Here is a 24,324-nt window from a genome sequence, read left to right as displayed (position 1 = left end):
CTCATATATAGTATGCGAAAACAGAATCTAAAAATTTCATCGATGGATTCTCAAAAACGATTTTAACGATTTTGATGAAATTTTTAGGATTTGTTCTCTTAAGAAATAATTTTCTCTTTTGCCACTCTATTTTTTGAAATACGATAAATTATAAAATAACAACTTAAAACGCCTAGCAATAAAAATTCATAACATATATGAACACAATATCGTACACATTCTGATGATAATTCATATCCTTTTAAATCTTAAGTGGCATCTCCAGAACTAGTAAAAACAGCATTTACTAACTTAAGCAGGCCATCACTACTAAATCCAGTATTCTTTAATGGGCGAAAGAAATCTTGGTCGCGTTTAGTATATTGCAAAATGGTATAATTCCAATCCAAGAAGAATCAGCCGGTTACGGTCACACAAAAATACTCCACAGACAGATTTCAAATAAAAGAAAAAAAACGAACAAAATAAAAAAAAAGAAAACCATCAAGCAAAACAAAAAGAAGAAGAGAAAGAAAAATTACACGATCAGCCGACATGTCGAGTCGTCGTCGTCGTCGAGGTATGTAGACGATATAAATGAAGTTACTCTTATCGCACTCGATCAAACCTGCTGCTGGAAAATACGACTGCTGCTGTGCTTCTGACGCTGAGTAAAACGACCGACAACGACGATCGCGACAGCGACTCTTCTACGTTGTCCGGATGGTAGTTTCGGACAAGTATTAGTGCTGGTGGTGATGGTGGTATCTGGTATGGTTCTGTGTGTCTCTGGCTCGGCACTGTCTAGTGTGGTGTGGAGTTTAATTACTCAGTGTTCATCCAGATGCGGTACGGTTCAAATCGTTTATCGGCAACAGGTTGCGATACATTTTATTAAATCAAGATTCGATTCAAACGCAACCAATATAGTTAGTTATTTTTTTAATGTAATTTTTTATTTTATTTGTGTTCAATAAAAGATAGATAGTCTGTCTTGATTGTTCTGGAAATTGATCCAGATAAGGTTTTGATGTTGAAACGTTTTTGAAAAACGATCGATATTTGAATTACTCTTAAATAAGCTATATTTCCAAATATGTAGTTAATACGTGGTTCGTAACGAACAATACTTGAGTGTGTGATGTTTTTAAGTACCCCAGATCCATCCAGATTACTGCTGGAGATCCATCAAACCAAAAAAATAAAGAAAATAATTTAATGAATAACGCCCACGAGTGAATAAAATCAAAATTGCATTCCATATTATTCCCAGTCAAGAGCATACAAATCGTGCTCTTGCAATTTATATCCATACGTCTCGATCTGCATCTTCGCGAATAGTTCGAGGTCAAGAGTGATTTTTGGGGAGATTCTTTGTTTAAATAAGAAGAAGAAGAACAATGATATATATTTTTAATTTCAAGTGTATTTTTGTGCATTTGCACAATCTATGTCTGTGTCTATTTCCATCGGTGGCGATCGGCGGCGGATGCGAATGCCTCCTCTCTACTCTACCTGTTGCGACTTTAACTGGTTTCTCTTATACGACGACGATCAGTGCATGGCCATAAGTTATTTCTCGCGTTTTTCATCATACACTTTTTTTGTTTTTTTTTTTTTTTTTTGTCTTATAAAGCAGCAAGTGTATGACCAAAAATAAACTCTGGGAGCGAACAAGACGACGACGAAGATGTGACGACGACCGACCGACCATTCTAGGCAAGTCCAGGTCGTCGTCGAAGCCAGGTAGACAGTCAGGTAGATTGTGTTGCTTTTGCTCAGCTCATGTGGATGTTGTTGGACAGAAAAAAAAAAACAACAACAAAGGGGGAGGGATGTGTAAAGAATGAGGTGGCAGACTGGCTGCAAGGAAGCCAAAGCCGAAGCACTACAAAAAGAAGCCCTTCTGGTTGTTGTCGTTGGTATGGTGTCGGCAGGAAGTGGTATTGCGGTTTTTTATCTTTCCTGTTGTACAAAACAACAAAAAAATAAAGAGAAAAACAGAAAAAAGATGAGTTTAGGTTGCACGATGCAAGCTGATAAAAAAAAAAAAAAAAACAGAAAAAAAATCTACCCAAATCCTACTTGTATATCTGGTTTTTTATGGGAAATTAATAGCCGGCAATATAAAGTGGTGAACGTTTTTGAAAATTGATTTGTTTACACCATGGAATAGAGTAGCAAGTGTGATTTTCTAGACACCTGGGCAGACAGCTGGTGTTGCGCTGTTGCCTCTGCGCTGTTTTAATTGGATTTTTATCGGTTGTTTACGTTTGGTTGTTGGTTGGTTTTTGAGAGGTTGTTTAAATACATCATCGTCGTATACGATGTTTATTAAAGATGAGTTCATTTTTTGAATGAGGCAATTTTAAAGTGCTAGAACATGAGCCCATTAGCTCTTGTTTATTGTTCGCACTTTATAAAATAATAAAAAAAATAAATTAATATTTCTATTATTAGCCAATACTGATATGAAAAAGCCATGTGCTCTCTTCATTTCAATTGAATTTTTTTTTTATTAATGATTTTGTGCAAAATTCTTGAGTAAACAATAATTGTGCTTTGAACTACTGTGATTGACTGGCTATTTGCTATTGTTGTTGTAATTACAACCGGATTTTTTTATTAGCAGTTTTTTGTATGGCTCTTATGATGAAAGATGAACAATTTTTTCTAAGCACATTATTGTTCTTCTAAATTATTTTTATCAATGGGTCAGGTTTAGTTCAAGTGTTTTAAAAAATATTTTGTTGATGTTGTGACAAATGTAAAAAGGTACAGATAAGGAAAGAAAATAGTCATTTGTGGTGAAACTTTATTTTACGCATTGTAGTTTATTCAAGAAAAAAAAAAAAAAAAAAAAATTAATGTGATTGGATTTTTGATGACGTTTTTTTTTAAGAAACAAGAAGTAATTAAGTTAGCTTATCTTCCAAAGCGGCGCCACTCAAAATAATTTATAGGGACTTTGAGTTCAGCATTTATGTCAGTCAATGTCAATAACGGTTGCTTTTAATTTGAAAGGTTTTGATATACAAATTTGGAAATTTTTAATTTTTTTTTAAGTAAAGAAAAAGAAAATTAAACACAAACAAATTAAAAAAAAAGCATTAAACCTTTCTCAAATTTGCTAGAGGCCACATTCTGTAAGAAACGAAACGAAAAGGATCATTCGAAAGAAAATGTGCGATAAATTTGGAACAAATTCTTTGGTTTTTCAGGTTACATGAAGCAAACCGTTCGCACACACGAAAACGTTTGTTCGTTTACGAGCTACAGAATTCCACCCCAAATTCGGGGGAATTCCAATTTTGTAGATTTTTTTAAATCTTATAAATGCTCCTGTTTTGAAAAAAATAACTGTCGAATATCCAAAAATCTTATCATTAAAATTTTTGAGTTCAGTTATAAAATTTCATAGGTATGAGCCGTTGTATTTTAAAGTGGTATAAGTCCATTTTTGTATGTTTCGATATATTTAAGGGTTTGCATTTTTAAGTTTTTAAAAATGCAAACCCTCAAAAAGGGTTTTAAAATTTTAAAATGCAATTAAATTTATCAAAATTCTTCAAGAAAGTTTACCCCAAATGGATCGATACCACATTCATTAATAACACAGGTCAACAAGGTTTTTGGTGCCGAGACTATGGTATACTTTTCCATAGGTTTTCCGTGTGCTGAATTCGAATCCGTTAGAAGATGTAAAAAAACTACTTTTGAGGTTATGCTTTTATGTAAAGACATTTTTTTTTAAATATAAATTATAACGGTTTCTATAAGAACTAGAGTTGGGCACTTTAGTTCATTTGAGTGATCGATCACTTTAGTTCAAATCACGCTACTGAACTAGTTCTGAACTATTTATTTTAATTTATTTTAATCACTCCGGTTTTGTTAGAATTAAAAAACAAAATTAGTTTGTACAAACTGTATCCAAATTTATGTAAAATTGAAGTATTCTACATAATAAAACAAATACAACCTAAAAATAACAGATACATATTTTATTTTTTATAAAAATTCTTAATTTCGTTCATATACTTGTTCATGCTTTCTGGTTCATGACGAAAGTCTAGAAGAAGTTAATTTTGCTTTCATTAAATCGAATTCATAGTAATGCAAGGACCAAGATGCTACTTGTTTTTTGTTCTTGCTCAGAAATAAATAAGTGGTGCTTGAAGAAGAAACGCTGATACTGGCACAATGGGCCTTTTGTTTTACATCTAAATCTTGAGGTAGAGCAGAAGAATTGATTTCGCTCCACAAAGAATTGGATGCAATTTCATATGCCGTATTCTTTAAACGTCTGTCGGGTTAAAAGGGCGCTGTCGGCGTATAAGACAAGGAGACAAGGACCAAATTTGAAATTTCCCTATATATAGATGGGAATGCCTTTCACCCAAAAAATATATAAAACAAAATGATAATGTAAGGTGAGCGCAAGCTGTTTTGTAATGTCATAATACGACTGCTCTAGGTTGCTGTTTAGTTTTTTGAAAAAAAACCTTTTGCGCTAGTCGCGAACTAAATTGAACTAAGTAAGTGAACTAAGTTCACTAGTTCATTGAACTAGTTCGTTCGCTAACTACACAAGCCTAATAAGAACTATATTCCTTCTTTCAAGATCTTTTTAAATCTTTTCGATATCTTTTTTATTGTTCGAGATATAGTCAGTTTTTTGGGTTATTGTAATGTATCAAACAGATATCACGTTTTCATCTCCTTCTTGATAAAAACACACTTACTTCATTTTAAGATATCTCCGGCAGTAAAAAAGATATTGCAAAGATTTAAACAGGTCTTGAAAGAAGGAAAATGTTTCTTATAGAAACCGTTATAAATTATATTTAAAAAAAATTCTTCAAATTAAGGCATAACATCAAAAGTGGTAAAAAAAACGTTTGTTTTGCATTTTCTAACGGTAATATTTCCAAAACGGCAGCTGATAGGATATTTTTGATTTCAGATTCGATTTCAGCACATCAAAAACTTATAGAAAAGTATATCATAGTCTCGGCACCAAAAAAAAAAAAACTAAATTTTGTAGACCAGTGCACAGGTCTACAAGGTTTTTGGTGACGAGACTAAGATATACTTTTCTATAGGAATTCGAATCTGAATTCAGTAATATCCTATAAGCTCCCGTTTTAGAAATATTACCTTTAAAAGATGTAAAAAAAAACTACTTTTGGGGTTATGCATTATGTGAAGAAATTTTGTTTTTAAATATAAATTATAACGGTTTCTATAAGAACTATTTTCCTTCTTTTAAGATCTTTTTAAAACTTTTCGATATCTTTTTTATTGTTCGAGATATCGTCAGTTTTTTGGCTTATTGTAATGTATCAAAGAGATATCACGTTTTCATCTCCTTTTTGATAAAAACACACTTACTTCATTTCAAAATATCTCGGGCAATAAAAAAGATATTGCAAAGATTTAAACAGTTTTTGAAAGAAGTAAAATAGTTCTTATAGAAACCGTTATGATTTATATTTAAAAAAAAAATCTTCAAAATAAGGCATGACATCAAAAGTGATAAAAAAAACGTTTGTTTTGCATTTTCTAACGGTAATATTTCCAAAACGGGAGCTGATATTTTTGATATTTTTGACTTCAGATTCGAATTCAACACACCCAAAACCTTTAGAAAAGTATATTTTGGTTCATGTGGGGAAGATCTTGTTAACTCCAAAAAAGTCAAAAAAACGATTTTTTCGAACTTTCTAACGGTAATTTTTCAAAAACGGGAGCTGATAGGATATTTTTGATTTCAGATTCGATTTCAGTACATCAAAAACTTATAGAAAAGTATATCATAATCTCGGCACCAAAAAAAAACTAAATTTTGTAGACCAGTGCACAGGTGCACAAAAAAACTACTTTTGAGGTTATGCTTTATGTGAAGAAATTTTGTTTTTAAATATAAATTATAACAGTTTCTATAAGAACTATTTTCCTTCTTTTAAGATCTTTTTAAAACTTTTCGATATGTTTTTTATTGTTCGAGATATCGTTAGTTTTTTTGGCTTATTGTAATGTATCAAACAGATATCACGTTTTAATCTCCTTTTTGATAAAAACACACTTACTTCATTTCAAAATATCTCGGGCAATAAAAAAGATATTGCAAAGATTTAAACAGTTTTTTAAAGAAGGAAAATAGTTCTTATAGAAACCGTTATGATTTATATTTAAAAAAAAATCTTCAAAATAAGGCATGACATCAAAAGTGGTAAAAAAAAGCACACCTAAAACCTATAGAAAAGTATATCTTAGTAATTATCATTTATATACAAACTCAATAATATCAATAATAAATTTAAAACTAATTTATAGTTTCAAGTATCTAATAAAAAGAACACCTGGTACCAATTCATCAAAAATGCATTAAAATTAAAATGTTAATGAAACTATTTTAATTACAAAACGGTTAAAGTATAACTCAATGAATTCCATCACTTAATGGTAAATTTAATTAGGCTTGAGAAGTAGTTAAATGTTTAGAAAAAAATTATTAATTATTGAGATTATGGGGGAAAGATAAACTTTAAGTTGAAATTATTAAACAGTGTTGCCTGTTGCGCTTTTTTTTTCTGCGTTCAATGTATTATTTTAAATATTGTTCCAGGAAATGTATTTTTTTTATTTTTGGTTGTCAGCGTAGTTAACAATTCTAAATAAAATATCCTTATTTTGATTCTTTATTATTCGGCTCTATTCTGCTATTCGATTCACGTGAAAGACTGAAATAAGAAGCGTTAATTAGAAGGTTTTCAAAACCAATTTCAAGTTATAAAGGAGGGGAATCTTTCGATTCACGTGAATCGAGTTCAAATAAGATAATCACCACATTCAGTTTCACGTAAACAAGATTCCAGTCGGAAAAAATTGATTTTCACTTTTCCCCCTATTATGAGCTCCGGTCGAAAAGTGATATTAAAATTTGGAAAAATTATCAAAACAAAATTTTTTAAATTTTTTTAAATATTCAATTTTTTATTTTAAATCAATTTTTTGAAAACGGCCCTGATTTTTTTTTATAAAAAAGCTACTTTTAGAAAAACGTTGCTAACGATTTTCAAAAAAAAATCTAAAAATTCTTCGTTACACAAGAAATAAAATTGCATACTTCGTTTAGAAAACCTGTCAAAAAACGTTTTTAAATTTAAAAAACAAGTTTTGTTTTTTGTTTTAAGGCCTGGTACTTAGATGCGATCTAAATTTTAGCTTCCATACAAATTATCGATAATTGCTCAGATAAATTTTAGCTCGGCATAATATTTTTCGATAATTTGCATTTAGCTTAAAAAATGCTTTTGGAGAATTTTTCAAAGTTTTTTTTTGTTTGTGTTTTTGGAAGCAAAAGATTGCTAAAAAAAAAATCAATTATTTTTGATCCGAGATCACAATATTAAAAAAAAAAAATTAAAATAAGTAAGCGCCATGTCGCTTACGATAATATGTACTGCGAAAAAGGCTCGATATGACAATTACCCTCTTAAAGGTAGAGATTTATTCGTACCAAAAACCAACGATGGCCTTAATGATCAGTTGAAGAGAGATTTCGAAAATGAAGATACAATTCATTTTAAAATCTTTGCGATTTGTACAAAATTTACAATTTCGATTCGCAATAAAATCCAAAAAAAAAACGGACTCTATCAAGCACACAAAATCAAGGAGCACACTTTAAATAATTGTTGTTAAATAATTGTTGTAACTAGGTTTTAACAGAAATAAACTTAAACTACAAAAATAAATTTTTAATTCACACACATTTTTTAAAGACTTTACCTGGGGCCCAATTCCGCAAGAGTGAGTTTTTCTCTGAATTCACTCTTGCGGAATTGGGCCCCTCTGGTACACTTTTTCCTAAATATCATAAAATCTATAAGTTTTCTGGCAAACTTGTCAGTGACTTTTTTGTTTATTATTGTTTTATTCATAAGAATAAATTTATAATACATTTATCTAAGAAAATCAGCCCCAAAGTAAAAAATGATCATGGGCAAGAAAAAACAAATACCCTTTAAAAATTAATATCTGAGCAATAAAAAAAAATATTAACATTTTTTAAATGCAGTTACAAAGAATGGCATTTCTTCTAAAAATCAAGACATTAATGAAGTTTCTATCGTAAGTATTAACGGAGAAGTGAACACTAACATGAGTAAAGGCATACCAAACTAAGCGTTTTCTTAAATCATCGCTGAAGGGTATCAACTTTGCAGAAAGAGAGTTACTGTAGAACAATTTCTTAAAATATACTCAAGAATCATCCCCCAAAATGTTCTTATGTATCTCATTCCGGGATTTATCTCGGTTTTACAAAAGTTTCAATATCAAAACTTTTAAGACAAGATTTTGTATCTAATTATAATTATTTTTGTATTATTAAATTTTAAAATCAAAACTAGATTAATAAAACAGTTATAGTAAAGAGAAATGAGTTCCAAATGGCCGTTTGTGCTATTCTTGCTGTTTATTGTTTCCATATCCTGCGTACAATGTAGAAAAAATGGTGCCGAAGGCAGACGCAACAAGAAACAAGATCGTCAACAATCCGATGAACAAGAAGAAGAAGATTTATCATTATGGATCAATGAACAACAATTGCGAGTTCTAAGTGGTATGTTTTTTTTTTAACAAAATCCAATGAAGAAAACATAATAAAATTCTATTCCAAGGCTTTAGTATAAAAATCTATGCTATACAAAATGGAAAAGTCTACACAGATCTACGAGATCCAAACTTTAATCAATATCTACCGACAATACCCTCAGAAGTGAACAACGTCAACTTTACATGGAAATCAGGAAATAAAAAGTATGACTATAATTTCGATCGTTTGAAATCAACCGATGAGAGTATTCTTAAAACACCAACTGTTTCAATTAAGACCAAAGGCAGAATACCACATCATGAAAAAGGTAATGTCATTATTTTATTTTTATTCTTTCTCTTGAATTTGTTCTTCTTTTTGTCACCATTTCACTCGCAACTCGCAATGATCATCGTTATACTTTATGGGGACAAGATTTTAGCATTTTTCTACCATGTACGGGAAACAACTCTGGAACGGCTATGTTCAGCATAGGTTTGCTTATACAAAATCGCAAAGGTAAACCTCTGCCAGGTACACCACTAAGGCTGCGTTTCAAAAAGGAATGCGCACATAGAGGTGTGTATGATAGAACCGCTTCCAACCCACTAACATCCCAGCAAGGTAGTGTATATGCTTTTTATCTATTTTTTTTGTTGTTTTTTTTTTTTAACTAGAAAAAAAGAAAGAAAACAACAAACAAACAACTTTTTTCACACTAAGAGCCTATTAGAGTAGTTATGCTAAGTAAAGCCATAATTTTTGCAAATTTTTAATTGTGACTAAAATAATTTTAAAATGCACAAATAGCATTTGCTTGGAATTCTTGCTTTTTTACTTCTTAGAGAATGCTTTGATTAAATTTTGATTTATTTTTTATCTGTGTGTCCTTGGAAGTCTGACGATTTCAATAACAAAAATTAAAGAATGAAAAATTCATGGTCAAGTTTTCCAATCTTATAATGGTACATTCTTAGAAATTTCCGTTAAAAAATTATTGTGTTTTAGGACTTTCCTAGGCTCACATTCTTTAACATGTTCAGTTTTGAAACAGATTTTTTTTTCAAAATTGCCCATAATGTAGCATATTTTTGGGGGTCTGTTGGAAAACTGCTTTGCATGTTCTTAGTATTTTGCAAAGAACAAAAATAATGTTTTAATTAATTTTCAACCAAGTATAAATTAGTTTCCGATGACATAACACAAATCAAGCTATTAGAACAATAGTGGCGTAACCCACTTTTTTTTCGAAAATTAGTTTTTCATAAAAATGGGTCTCTTAATATATCTATTTTAATACAAAAAAAAAAGATGTTTGCAGATTGCTACACTCAAGACTAGATGGCACTCAAAAAAGTGCTGTTTTAAAAAACCCTGTTTCTTAAATCTCGCGTAGTTCAAAACTGAATTTTATGGCTTACGCCACTATAATTGTTCTCATAGCCTCAAATAATCTTTAGACAGTGTTCTTACCTTGCAAATTTCTGAGCATTACACTGCCGTACTAAGCAAAAAAAAGCGTATACGACAAAAATCCAAAATTGAGTTAAAGGCATATTTGACATCATGTGGCTGAAAATAGTCAGTGAAGATGAGCACAACGACATAACTCCGCTGTATTCTTTAATAGAAAAATGCACTTATTTAAACTGTAAAACAAAAAATAGATACCCATTTGGGAAGCTTGGGCAATATATTATTATTGTATATAAACTAAAAAATATAATTTTTCTTACAAGTTGCTTAAAATCATTTTTGAAACTGAGCACATTTACAATTCTCAACTCTTTTCCATTGTCAGTAAAATGCTACTACTAAAATGGATATAGGCCCTTTTTGCTTAACACGGCAGTACAGACGTACATACATCTAACAACTTAACAATTACATATCAACCCCTGATTTCTTTAAATTTTGCATGCATTATTGAACATCCTAATACTGATATTCTAACGCAGCGAAAGTATAATTTTCTTAAAGGCAACTTAAACAAATCAAACGATCTTATCAATAGAATCGATTTTAGTTTCACGTAAAACATTTGCATATTGACGAGGTGATTGATACTCTTTATACCAACGTCTTTGACTACTTGTCCTTCTGTTCCATTCTTGTTTATGAAAGAACTCCGTTTACTTAGCAATCATTTTAATAAACTTTGGCAAACGTTCGTTCAATGTAGGTCTCGCTCCGATTATTCGAATTAATTCATACCTTACAATAATTTCACAGAACAATGATTCAGGTCGAGCTTACTGCCGACCCTAAACAGTTTTCCAGTTTATTAACTGCAAGAAAAAGTCAGATGGATATCCCTCAACTTTGAAACTCCGTAAATCTGTCTTCCGATTTTTTCAAGCGAAGGGTTTTCTTCTAATAACACCGATGATAATTTCGACTACATATTTAAGTTATATTGAAAACTGCCTACAGACGTCTTTCAATACTACCAATATTTCCCTTTCAATAGTGCCCAACAAAATTAAAAACCTAATCAGATGGCTTTCAAGCAATTGTTTTAAAAAAATAGATTGCCAATTATGCCCAACTTTTAACATCCCTTTATTAGATTTCGAACTCTAGTTGTGTCTTTCATAAACCTTGGAAAGGCTCTTCTATCATCTCTATTCACAAAAAAGGCTGCAAAAATGACATCAAACATTATAGACCCATGATCAAACTCTCCTGAGGGTCAATGCTTGATACAATAAAAAAACTGGCCAGCTAAGATCAGTGCCTTTTTTTTTTTCTTTTATCCCAAAACCGTACTGACTACGGCTTCAATGAACTCTTGACGCGTATGCAAAGTAATGCAAACAATCAATCCTCTTGTATACCCAGTTTAACGGCCATATTATTCACTAGTTTAAAAAATACATCTGGATGTAAATAATGTCAAATGTCAAAAATAAATCCAATTCCATAATATTCACTATCTATTTAAATCAAATCTTAAATCCAATTTTTTAAATCCAATCTCGTTAAATCCAAACAAATTTAAACTGCTTAAACGAGGTCTGTTTAACTTTATAAATCCAGATGTATAATTCATTTTCACAGTATTCATTCAGTTGTTTTTTCAAGTAATTTGTGAAGGAAAAATAAAGATAAATGCAAATTATACAAAATTTATTCAATAATCACTTAATTATTTTTTTTTTGAGTTTATTAAATTCAGATTTAAGTGATTGGATTTAAAATTAACTTTAATCCAAACTAAATCCAGAGTGAATCATATGGGCGTTACTCTTCTTGTTGCATTTCAGCTGTCTTTGCCATATCTTAGAGTTAAGTTATATATTTTGTTATATTTTTAATATGTACCTATATTTGTTTTTTAAGTTTCTCTTGCACTAACCCAATAAATAAATTATTGTGATAAGAGTCTTTTATAAGCTCGAGATAGGGCTTTGCAGGTCAATTATTTTCTCAAACCGTCGTTGAATTTCAACGCTTGTGTTATTGGGCACATTCAGGAAACATAAGGGAATAAATATTTAGTCAACATCATTTTCTGAAAGGAAATTTAAGTAGACGAGTAAATATCTAACTTTCCATTAAAATTGCCTAAATTGGAATGATTTTTTTGACAACTGGTAACCAATCAGAAACCCAAAACTTGACTAAATATTTAGCCCCTAAAGTTTCTGAACCTTTCCATCACCTGTGTTTATATCGGAGGCTCCTTTACTACCCGGAATTTAGAGCCGTGGTAACTAAAATATCACGCTACATTAAATTTTTTGATCTAAAAAAAAAATCGTCAGACTTCTTCCATACACACAAACACACACACTTTTCCCTCCCCGTATCTAACGGCTCACTTCAACTGCTTGTGTTTTTTGTTATTAAAAAAAAAATTATTGCATTTAAATTAAATAACTTAAATATTTTAGAAATTGAATATTTATGACAAAAAACTTTAATAATAAAAAAAAAATAAATTAAACATAAAAAAAAAATATAAAACAAAAAAGGTCCTGATCCTCAATGCAGTCTTAAGTGTGGCAACAATGGCTTTTGCAATCATGATATATGCCAATGCAAAGCTGGCTATATGGGTCAATACTGTCAAACAGCACTCTGCTATCCCCAATGTATGAATGGTGGAAATTGTACAGCTCCAGCTGTATGTTCATGTCCGGATGGCTATCAAGGACGACATTGTGAAGGTGGTAAGTTATATATTTATTTATTCAAGAAAAAACAAACCTCGTTTGAAGGTATTAAATATAAATATATTTTAATTTTATAATACACAGTAAAAGCAACTGTTTTTTTTCCCTTATCGACAGTTTTATAAAATAAAATTATAAAGTGTGTTTTTTAGTGATAGTTAATTATTCTTTTCGATTTGTTTAGATTTTCTTTGAAATACTTATAGCCGTCTTGCAACCCAATTTAATAACTTCAGTCAGTGCCTTATAAAATGGTGCTTGCTCAGCTCCTGAATCAATACCTATGTCATGGTGTTCTTGCTCTTCATCTCTGAATTTCGTTATTGTGTTAAGAAGTTCCTGAAAATTCATTGCAAAAAGATATTATAATCAATTTATTTTCAACTTAGAATGGCTTCTTTTTATATTACTTTATCAACATTGGGTTTCTCCATTAACTGTCGCAATTGATCGTTATAATGTTCAACAATAACCGTCTCTACAGCTACAGTACATGCCATTGCAGCCTTTTCTCCAAGAAGAGCAGTTCCTTAAAAAAACAAAACAAACAAAAAAAAGATATAATTTCTTTAAACAAAAATATTTCACATTAAAAACCTACCTGCACCCAGCATGAATCCTGCTACATTCCAAATGGGGGTCATAACAGTCGGTCTCACTCTATATTCTCGTATTAATTTCTCAAATTCACTGCGATGGTGTTTCTCTTGTTCCCACATGTGGGCTATTGTTTTGCCCATTGGACCATTGCCAAGGACTGCCATTTGTCCGGCATATATCCTATCAGCACCCAATTCACCAGCATGATCAACTCGAATGATCTCATCAGTTAGTTGACAAGCACGTTTGTGTACCAAACGAACTGCTGCTGATTGACCAAAGACTCGGTTTGAAACCTTTAGCATTGTTCTCGTCTGGTCGTCAATAAAAAAAATATGTAAAAGTAAATTATTTTCATTTTTTTTGTTTTCTTGATTTCTATTCTCCACATCACAGGTATTTGTGCGGAGAAATGTTTGAATGGAGGGAAATGCATTCAAAAAGACACCTGTCATTGCTCAAAGGGCTATTATGGATTGAGATGCGAGTTTTGTAAGAAAATTTTGAAAAAGATAAAGAAACAAGTTAATTTTCCTTTCTTTCACAGCAAAATGTGTTGTACCATGCAGCAATAATGGACGTTGCATTGGTAATAATTTATGTCGGTGTCAAAATGGCACCAGAGGTAATCATTGCGAGATTGGAAGAATACAGCGTTCGACTTGCAAAAGACGTTGTTGGCATGGTGTTTGCCAAAATCGCAAATGCAAATGTGACGAGGGTTGGCAAGGAAAGAAATGCAACTCTCGTAAGTTTAAAATTTATTTTTAAAAATTTTTAATATTAAATAATAACTTTTTATTTTAGGAAAAATAAAAAAAGGTCGCTCAAAATCTAGTTAAAAAAATACAACAAATTTGAGAAATTGAGAGAATTCCTTCACACACACACAGTCAGTTTTAGTGTCATTATTATATAGCATAGCTATTATGTATGAGCTTCGCATGGGATATAAAATATAAATATATATTAAATTTGAATTTGAAAATTCATAAATAAAATGTAAAACAATTAATGTGTTAAGAGAATATTTTGTGATAGATAAAAATATCATTTAGTCGGTAATGTTTGTTATTTATTTCTTTTTTTTTGGCATTCTATAATTTTTATAAGAATAGAAATTTTTAGACCAAAACTTTTGGAAGGAAATTTATCACGAAAATGTTAAAATGTAGAAGAGTTACAACTCCTTTTACCTTAGCCGTGTTTTATTGGTACTCAGTATTTTACTGAGTAAACATTTTATGCTGTGAAAAACAACAATTTATTACTTTTATTCATTTATTAATGATCCTTATTGTTGAAGGATCAAAAGTGTATAAGTTTAGAAAAAAATTTCTCAATAAACCAACAAATAAAAAACTTTTGTTTATCCTTAGCAATCTTTTGTTGTTGTTTCCCGTGTAAAATTTTACTGAGCTAAGTACTGAGTTATCAATAAAACGCGGCTCCTATACTGGAAATAATACTCTGTTCAAAGATATAAGCTTTTAAACGTGGTTTACAAATTGATCGAACAGTACAAAAAACAAGTTTTTATAAAGACAGTGGGCTGATTTGGATAACTAAGTCGATTTAAGATTCGGTATCTTTCTTTCAACTCGTCAATTATGGAAGCTGGATTAGAGTTATTTTGTAATAAATTTTGTAATACCTTTTTACCAGAAATATTTTTGATACAAATTTTTGATGCGTTAATGACCTCAGACATACATTTTAAATGTAATTGTATTTTATGTATGCAAAAGTGCGAAAAAGAAATTTTGAAATGGTTTTCATTTCGTTAGGTACTACCCACCAAAATTACTAAGGAATATTGTCAATGTTTTTACATCGATATGAACGTCAGAAACTTCGACAACCATAACTTAGAGGTAGTAAAGGACTTCGTCTACCTAGGCTCCACTATAAACACACAATAACATCAGCACTGAAATCAAACGGACAATTACTCTTGCCAAATGCTGCTTCTTTGGTTTGAGAAGGCAATTAACCAGCAAAGCCCTCTCTCGAGCAACTAAGGTGTCCCTTTATTGGAGAAGAAAATACAACAACGAACTTTACGGGTTGTACAAGGACACTATCCTAGCCAAAAGAGAATGTCTGAGAAGGCTAGGTAACGTGGAGCGCATGGACAACAATGCTCCGGTCCGGAAAGTTTTCGACTCCAACCCAGAGGGACGGCGCAGTAGAGAGTAAAGACCTCTACTGAGGTGGCGCAACAAAGTGGAAGGGGACCTCGATCAACTTGGCGTGCGAAACTGGAAGCAGCGAGCTAAGGATAGAGCTGGCTGGCAAAGCTTGTTGGTTGAGGCCCAAATCCACAGCGGATTGTAGCCGCCTTACGGTGCTGGTCACCCTAAGTAAGTAATGAACGTTTGTCGATTTTAAATGGAAGTGACTATGATGCACCCTTTAACTTTATATGCACCTATGACTAGTTTACATTCTACTATTACAACGCACATAAATGTACGAAGTACAGACACTTAACAGCACGGGCAACTGAGACCATTTAACTGAGACAACACATGAAAATGACACAATAGAGAGAGACAGATAGACACAAATAAAGAACATATAACATAGAACTACGTGGTACAGAGGAGGAGACATAGTTGAAAATTGTTTCATTGGCTTCAGTTAAGCTGGCGATTTAGAAAAAACTTCTGAGCCGACCGTTGGGCTCGAACCCACGATGCCTGGCTCTGAAGTCATCTACCTATTGCTCTGTGCCATGGCTACCTGCAGTTTACATTATTGTACTCTTATGGAAAGTCCTAAGTTAAGAACCTGGGTAACATCGTTCATTGCTAGAATGAGTAACAGTGGTCCTAGATGGCTGCCTTGTGGTACACCCGAAGGTGCGTTGAGGGGGAGGGAAAATGAAGATCTATAATAAACTATGTATTTTTTCTTATTTAAATATGAATTCAACCAAAGGATGAAGAAAAAAAAGGAAAGCCCATAGCTTCTAACTCGAAAATGATTATTTTGTGGGACATTTTGTCGAAAGCCTTACTAAAATCAGTAGCTACACACAAATGGAATTAAGGAGTCTGATGATCGGATTGGCATCCGTGAAACAGTACTGTAACTCTAGCCATAAACACTTGGTGGCAGCACATTCAAGATGTTGTTCACAGATTATAGCTAGGTATAACATCGATTTCATCAGCAAGGTGCTTAATGCATCATATGGCTTGGTGAAGAGCATACATCAAATCATTTTTGCAATTTGGTCGGGACCATACTAAATAAAGAGAGTTTAGATACGAGTTTTTATGCGATTAATCATTACAAACACATTTTATAGAAATTTCAATGGTGTTTTAGAATTAGGCAAAATATATTTTTTATGTATTTAAATGATTTAAAATTAATTAAAGCGAAATACTTACATAATTTATTATAAATTTTGGTAAAATTAATCACGTTGTGAAATTAAATAAACAAGTTGGTTTGTTTTTTTCACGGCAAGACAAAAAAGATGGGAATTTTTGCTGTCATCTAAAAACAGCTGTTTGTTGTCAGTTTGCTTGTCAAAAAAAGTATGTTCGATTTTAGATTTCAGAACTGTTGTTAAAAAAAATGATTTATTTTTAAGGCAGATTACCTGCTAGCTAAATGCATTATGCGCTGCCTAGTTTTGAGAATTATAAAATTGTTTTTTGAAGTTATTCTTCTTTTTCGGAGTTTGTATCAGAGTGAACATGTCAAAATGACTTTTACCTATACATTCTAAACGTCAACGTTCAGATGTGAAATTTTGGAAGTAACCTACCTATACTTTTTTTTTTGGCGTTGTACACAGTAAAGAGAGAGTGTCAAAGAGATTTATTAGCTGCGTTCCTTTGGAAATACCTCAAGTAGCACACTTGTGTATAAATTGGTGTAAATTCATTAATTTTGGTGTAAAATTGAGAAAATTGAAAAAATATGGTGTATTTCTCAAAATTAGTGGTATAAAAATTATACCACTGTCTTTTCTGTACAAAATTTCAACATTTTTTTGAGATTCCGTGATAAAAATACACCGAAATTCAGTTGTTTTTATAATATACCATTAATGGTGCATAAAATCATTTGATTCTGAAATCAACCAAAACGGTTTATTTTGTACACTCTGTTTGGTGTAGGAAGCACACCCTGTGGACATAAAATTCACCAAAATGCATATGTGGGAGACGCCATATTTTTCAATGGACGCCATTTAAAAATAGAAGACAGCGATTAATTATTTTATTAAAATAGTATATTTATCGACCTAATAGTCCCGCATTCTTAGTTTTTTCGATTCATTATAAAATAACTTTTCTTAAAAAAATGTAAAACAACACAAAAATTATAATTTTTGAAAAATGGATTCTTAAAATCGAAAAAAAAAATCATTAATTCACTGACATTTTTGAGGCGCTCGATTTTTAGAGGGGGTAGCATCTAAAATTAGTAGATAGAATGTGTTTCGTTTTAAAATTTGGCAAACAAAATCATATTTAACCATTGGCAATATTATGAAAGTGAATAAAAATTCATTTTCATTTATTTCATAAGAAATGGTGTGAATTAGAATTCATCAAACTGTTTGAGATAAAAAATAAACTTTGGTTCAAATTTTAATTCAGAATAATTTAAATGGTGTATTTTATCCATATATTTACTGTGTATTTTTCAATTTCAAAGGGATAATTTTCACAAAAAACAGATCATTTAATATACCACTAGTGCCATTTATACACCAAAATCGGTATATTTTTTTAACCACCGGAGTTTATTTTATACGAGAAAATGGTGTATTTTTTATATTCAAAATGCATATCACGAAAGTGCAAAAACTACACCAAATATTTTGGTGTATCTTAGACTTTTGTGCTACTTGAGACTTATCTACTTTTTAGTACTTAAAACTACTTTGAACTACTTTTGCTATACTGAAAAAGTAGTTCAAAGCAGCTTTAACATTGACCTATTATATATGGACTGCCAGGACCAGGTTCAAGCTATGGTGGCGCCCCTTGGTAGGGTAGCGGGAAATAGTAATTTGACATCTAGTTTTGTGACTTTTGCTTGTCAAAAAAAAAAAAAAAAACAATTTAATTGTTTGCAGAAATTTTATTTTTCCCAACCCAAGAATAAAAAGGTAACAAACAATTAAACATATATTAATATATTCTTTTCACAGTTTTATTCCAAGTTTTATAATTTAAATTTTTATTCTATTTTTTCATTTCAGAAAACAATTTAACAAAAATGGACAATCTTCTTGAAAAAAAAAACAATCGATTGCCCTTACTGCTAGCCAAAAATTCACTTCCTTGCATTCCAGAAGGAGGAAGAATAAATTCAATAATTATTCCCTCAGCAGACCTATGGTGCAGAATGCGAAGAGTACTTCAAAATAGTCTTCTCCACATCATGTTTTTTAACTTGCATTCTCCTTTAAACATTTTTCATTTTTTTATTTGAATTTCAGTTAAAAAGGAAACTTTCTTTGAAATTCAGCTGGCCTAGCTCATAAGTAACAAAATTGTTACCAAACTAGAAGCTGACATGAGTAAGCCCAATAAACAAACAATCTTACCTATGTCAAAAATCAATGCTCTCTTCGTTAACCTCCCTGTGAGCAAAATCAAAGGTCTTGGGGGTAAATTTGGCTTTGATGTCTGTGAAAGACTGATAGTCAAGAATCTTGGAAATTTGTTGAATTTTTCTGAAGTTGAACTTTAGAAGAAACTCGACGGAAAAAATAGGTAAGTCATAATTTCTGAGATTCTCATATGAAAATCCAAAATTCATTCTCTCTTTTAGATTATGGTTGCACTTTATGTGCCGTGGAATAGACCTGGAAGCTGTTACACCTCGCTTCTACTCGAAAAGCATTGGTTGCTGTAAAAAATTCAAATTTTGGATGGATTTATTCTATTCTGCGACTTTCTTCTTTTCCAATTAAATTAAATATTCGTGGGAGCTCATATCGAACAGCACCTTGTTTATTCAACCAAGTAAATCACATCGTCCTCTTTCCGGATATATATTTATATATATATATATATATATATATGTCTATGTCTACTATATATATCACAAAACCTGTACCGACTACATTAAGCAAATTGTTTTATTCCTACTCTTAAAAAAATCTTCATCCCAATTCATTCATTAGTTGCAAAACATTTTATTCCCATCCATTATTTTGTAGAACTGGAAAAAAATCATCAAGAAATTCAAGAAATATCTTCTCAGCTAGAAACTATTCGGAAGCTGTGAGTATACATAAGTTAAAATCAAAAAATAAAAAAAAAAAAAATAATATAATCTTAAATTTTTTTTAGAAATATAAGTTTTATGGAAAAATGTATTAAAGACAAAGCTAAATCGAGGGCCACCCATTCGATGATTTATAATCTTGACATCATTAAAATGCACATTGTCAGTATTTCGGATATGAAGTAATAATTTTAAAATTTGTATTTAAAAATTTAGTGTCTAAACAAATTAATTTTCAGAAAAGAAACTCGAGAATTAGAAATGATTAACAACCATCACTTTAATTGCACTAACAAAATTATTCTAAATGATGCAAATGCAAATGCATTTGGAACAACGTTCTCAGCAACAAATGGAGCTTATTCTTTATGAAAATACAAAAGAAAAACTCCACCGATCCTACAAGAGACTTGAGAATGTTAAAATGCTTACAAAAACTGTATCCGATGCACTTAAGAATGCCGAACTCATATGGATAACTACACAATTGGATTTGGAAAAAATTCGTAACCGATTTAGTAACTTGGATGAATTAAATATGCAATGAAAAATGTACAAAAGCTTGTTTGTATGAATATAAAAAGTTTAGAAGGCTTTTGAAACATGCTTTGAATGCATTGATAAATAAGAAACCTTATACGTCTGTTTTGGATTTAATCAATGAACTGTAAGTTTTAAATAATACTCGCATTTTGTATGATAAGCTTTACAATGATATTTTTAGCAATCGAATTGAGAACATCTTGAAGCCTTATGTGTATGATAGTCCTGTTAAATTGGCCATGTTCGAACAAATAAACTTACTCAAACCAATTTTCAATGCAAAAATGAATAAGAAACATTTTGAAATGGATTTTCGGCATTTGCGTTCTCAATTCCAGGAGAATATTCATGAAAAAATGGTACATTTTTTAATTTTGTTTAGACCATAAACTTTAAATTAATAATTTCTTTCAGAACGATGATGCCTTGTTGCAAAAAAATTACTAGATGCCGTTGCTGAGGTTCGAAAAGCAGCTTTTAAAGTACCAGTAATGACGGGAGTCAAATCACTTGGGGGTACAAAGACAAAAGGAGGAGAATCAAGTATACCTTGAAATGTTATTGTAATATTTAATTTTTTTTTGAATAAAAGTTAGTTAATATAATAAATTGGAACTTACCATTTTTAGAATATTTCTGTTCACCCTATCCATTCACTGTTCATCTTAACAGCAATCATTTTTAAAGCATTTAATTAAGGATTTTGTATGACTTTGTTTTAAAAATATGTTTTTGTATTCTAATATTTTTTTGAAATATACAATTTAAAAGATATATAAATAAAATAAAAAATGCATGTTAAAAAAAAATTATATTTAAATCAGGAGCGCCATCGTTATGATTCGCATTTGAGTGCAGATTGAAATTCTAGTTCTAAATCTCTAATTGAAGATTCCATTTCACTTAAACCACGAGCCGATAACTTTCCATCATCTACTTGACTTTTTACATCATCTCGAAGTATCTTCAAATAAAAAAAGTTTTATAGATAAATTTAAAATCATGAAATTATATAGGTATAAATAATTACAAGTTCTAAGTCATTCTTAAGTTTTTTCTTTCCGTCATTGATTTTGTTTATCGTATTTCTAAACTATTCCTCATTGGTTGGTAATCGGCTTCACTTAAAATATCAATTTCATATTTATGTGAAATTAATTCCAAGTCCTGATCTTTGATGTGTTCTTCGGCTAATGTTAACTCGATTTCCATTGTCTCTTCATCTAGAATCTCAGAGAATCCATTTGATATAATCGACCCAGCATATTCTTTCGCTGTAACTTGAGTTTTGGAATAGAATTTCACCAACTGAGGATCAAAGTGATCTAGGATATTTTCACACATTCCCAAATAGTTTTGGGGCTCCAATGGATGAAACTCAAACCACAACTGACATTGATTCGTTAGAATGCAATAATTTCAAAGCAAACAGTAAGACTGTTGGAGAAAATCTTCACAAATGGAAAGATGAATTCCGGGACAAAGTCACTTATGCCAAAGATCTTCAACCAATGACCAAGGCATGAGAAAATTTTTATGAGATAACGCCTGGCTGTTGAATCTTTCAACTTTAGGCTGGCATTTAATGCAACAGCTGTTGAGTGAGTTCCCATTTTGACTATTTCTGAAAATTTTGACTTGTTGCAGGGTACATCGAGGAGAGCAGCCCAAATGAGCAACCGATATTTACTTGGATATTGTACGTATTCATTGTCAAAGCAATTCACCGACAGAGCTTTTGGTTGGAACACGGCAGTTCGTAGCATTTGAACACAGTTCTGGGCTGATTTAAGACAGTCAATCAATGCGCTAACAATAAATGTTGCCCTCTCCTGTGTGCCTTATCGTGCTTAGGAACTCTTTATCTTTGGATAGAGCAACCCTAAAACAGTCTGTGGGCTCTATTATCGACATCAATCGCCATTAGCTGAGATTTGGTCGTCTGGCAAAAAAGGATGTTGTCATTATTTTTGGGAAAGATCCAGGATCTGTCTAGTTTGCGGGGCATTTGGCCCTTCTTCCATCCAACACGATTCCATATGTGATAAATTTGCACCTGAAAAAAAAAAAAACAAAAAGGAAATTATTGAAAAATTATTTGAGCTGAACTATTTAATTCTAATTTTTAATAACTTTCAAATATTAATGAATTTAAATAAAAACCTTTTTCCAACATGATTCATTGCACATTTTTCTTGGCACAAACATTTTAAAATACATACTTTTTTTTCTGAAAACTGAAAGAATTCTTCGTTCTTCCAATACGTCAAAAAGTAGACTTCAAAAAAGATAGATGCTACTGATTTGTATAGCAAACAAAATGTAGATGGCCATAGTTTCTATGTACAAAAATGGTAGTTCAAGCCATCTGACGGAAGATGTCGCTACGCTAACTGAGTTCTATTTACCACTTTCTTCCACAGGCGCTAGTAATCATTGAACCACATTTTCAAAAATTTTGTATGGAAACGAGAATCAACTAGCAGTCCATATATAATAGGTCAATGAGCTTTAAGTACTAAAAAGTAGATAAATATTTCCGAAGGAACGCAGCTATTATTGATCTTAGCATCATCTAGTTCTTATAGTTGTTGGTTTTTATATGGTGTGAACTTTTTACACGACTATTTCTGCCATTTCCCTACTAACAATTTTGCATAATGCTTTACAGAAGCAACAATTGCATCTTTAAAGCTTTATAGAACCAAAAAGTTTAAACGTTACGCTATTTTTTTCTAAAATTGCCTGACCACACCGGAAGGTATGTGGTTGCGATACGGGTACTTGTTTGAAAAAACTTCCACATTTAAATATTAGGGGTATTCACGATCTGGTGCAACAGGCCTAGTAAAAATGTAAAATTTTATTTTTTTACAATAGATCGTGAACGCCCCTCTTCTTATCTACATATAGTAAATATTGAAGCATGAATGATGTTTTTTTTTCCTCCACCGTTACTTCTTATTTTTTCCATTTTTTATAATTTAATTCTTTGTTTTGTTCGGGTTAATTAATTTTCACTAATTATTTTACATCAAAAGAAACTAAATTACGGGACATGAGTAGCGACAACCATTATAAACAGAATAAAAAAGACAAACTGTTTATCATGGAGACGCGACGGTGAGCTGCCATCTGTCAAAAATAATTTTACTCCATTGTATTTTTATTTTGCAATTATAGGGTTAGGGTATAGCAAAAGTGCAAGACCATTGTAAAATTTCAATCCATATATTTTATTGTTGTAGTGTTGTAAGATTTTACACTTTTGCAATGATACTAGACCAGTTGCATCGGATCGTGAATACCCCTATTGATATTCCAGTTTGGAATTTTTTTTCATGCAATTACCCGTCCACACCGGAAACTTGTGCGGTAGCGGTACGGTTACGGTGCGGGTACTTGTATGAACAAAATCCCAAACTGACACATCAACGTACCGCTACCGCATACCCTCCGGTGTGGCCAAGCCTTTAAAGGCTTGGCTACACCGGAGGGTATGCGGTAGCGGTACGGGTAGCGGTGAGGGTACTTCTATGAAAAAAATTCCAAACTGACACATCAACGTTCAGGTGTGGATTTTTTTTAGTACAAATATCGTTACCGCTATACCGCATACCCTCCGGTGTGGCCAAGCCTTAAGGCTTGGCCACACCGGAGGGTATGCGGTAGCGGTACGGGTAGAGGTAACGGTACTTGTATGAAAAAAATTCCAAACTGACATATCAACGTTCAGATGTGGAATTTTTTTCATACAAATATCGTTACCGCTACCCGTACCTCTACCGCATACCCTCCGGTGTGGCCAAGCCTTTAAGGTTCTCAAAAGCATCAAATACAAAAACGTTATAGTGATTTCAGCGCCACGTAGTTTTTTTTGTTTGTTTTTGTATAAAAAAATGGAAATTGCATACAGATTACACATTACAAAAACAAATTTAATGAAGTTTATTGTTTCGGCTGTTATTTTTGTTGAGATTTTTTTTGACATTAAATTAAAATTTGATCATTTCAATTATACTAATCCCTAGTTGAAGTACAAATCGACCTTAAACGAAAATTCAAAACAAACAGATCTACAAATTAATGCTTAAATTGTGTTCCCACCTTAAAATATCCCACTGAACCAATTTTTTTACTACCAACGGCAGC

At 31.5% G+C, this 24,324-nt stretch overlaps 2 protein-coding genes and 1 long non-coding RNA gene across 7 annotated transcripts; 2 read left to right on the top strand and 1 right to left on the bottom strand.

The window, feature by feature from the left end:
* The first annotated feature begins 175 nt into the window (after nucleotides 1-175).
* Nucleotides 176-14,373, top strand: LOC129910017 (protein shifted). Of its 5 annotated transcripts, none has more exons than XM_055987253.1 (8): nucleotides 176-912; nucleotides 8,400-8,611; nucleotides 8,670-8,912; nucleotides 9,020-9,163; nucleotides 12,562-12,759; nucleotides 13,759-13,854; nucleotides 13,910-14,110; nucleotides 14,170-14,373. In XM_055987253.1, exons 2-8 carry the CDS (start codon nucleotides 8,428-8,430, stop codon nucleotides 14,202-14,204), a joined length of 1,101 nt encoding a protein of 366 aa, XP_055843228.1. In that variant the 5' UTR covers nucleotides 176-912; nucleotides 8,400-8,427; the 3' UTR covers nucleotides 14,205-14,373. The 5 variants fall into 5 exon arrangements, with proteins under 5 accessions (XP_055843228.1, XP_055843226.1, XP_055843225.1 ...); XM_055987251.1 differs by having other exon boundaries at nucleotides 467-926; nucleotides 9,020-9,208; XM_055987250.1 differs by having other exon boundaries at nucleotides 468-908; nucleotides 9,020-9,208.
* LOC129910018 (5-demethoxyubiquinone hydroxylase, mitochondrial) lies at nucleotides 12,801-16,898 on the bottom strand. Its single transcript, XM_055987254.1, has 4 exons — nucleotides 16,764-16,898; nucleotides 13,364-13,676; nucleotides 13,173-13,291; nucleotides 12,801-13,101 (listed from the first exon to the last, which is right to left on the bottom strand). The coding sequence occupies exons 2-4, from the start codon at nucleotides 13,665-13,667 to the stop codon at nucleotides 12,943-12,945; spliced, it is 582 nt and encodes a 193-aa protein (XP_055843229.1). The 5' UTR covers nucleotides 13,668-13,676; nucleotides 16,764-16,898; the 3' UTR covers nucleotides 12,801-12,942.
* Nucleotides 16,899-19,515: 2,617 nt separating this feature from the next.
* Nucleotides 19,516-20,790, top strand: LOC129912306 (uncharacterized). The gene is made up of 5 exons (XR_008771797.1): nucleotides 19,516-19,625; nucleotides 19,695-19,811; nucleotides 19,869-20,296; nucleotides 20,354-20,531; nucleotides 20,587-20,790. It is a non-coding gene; the product is annotated as an uncharacterized LOC129912306 (long non-coding RNA).
* The last annotated feature ends 3,534 nt before the right edge of the window (nucleotides 20,791-24,324 follow it).

The sequence above is a fragment of the Episyrphus balteatus genome, chromosome 2 (assembly GCF_945859705.1).
Source record: "Episyrphus balteatus chromosome 2, idEpiBalt1.1, whole genome shotgun sequence".
Taxonomy (NCBI): Eukaryota; Metazoa; Arthropoda; class Insecta; order Diptera; family Syrphidae; genus Episyrphus; species Episyrphus balteatus.
The sequence above is the reverse complement of the archived record's forward strand: the minus strand, read 5'-3'. Positions and strand labels throughout refer to the sequence as shown.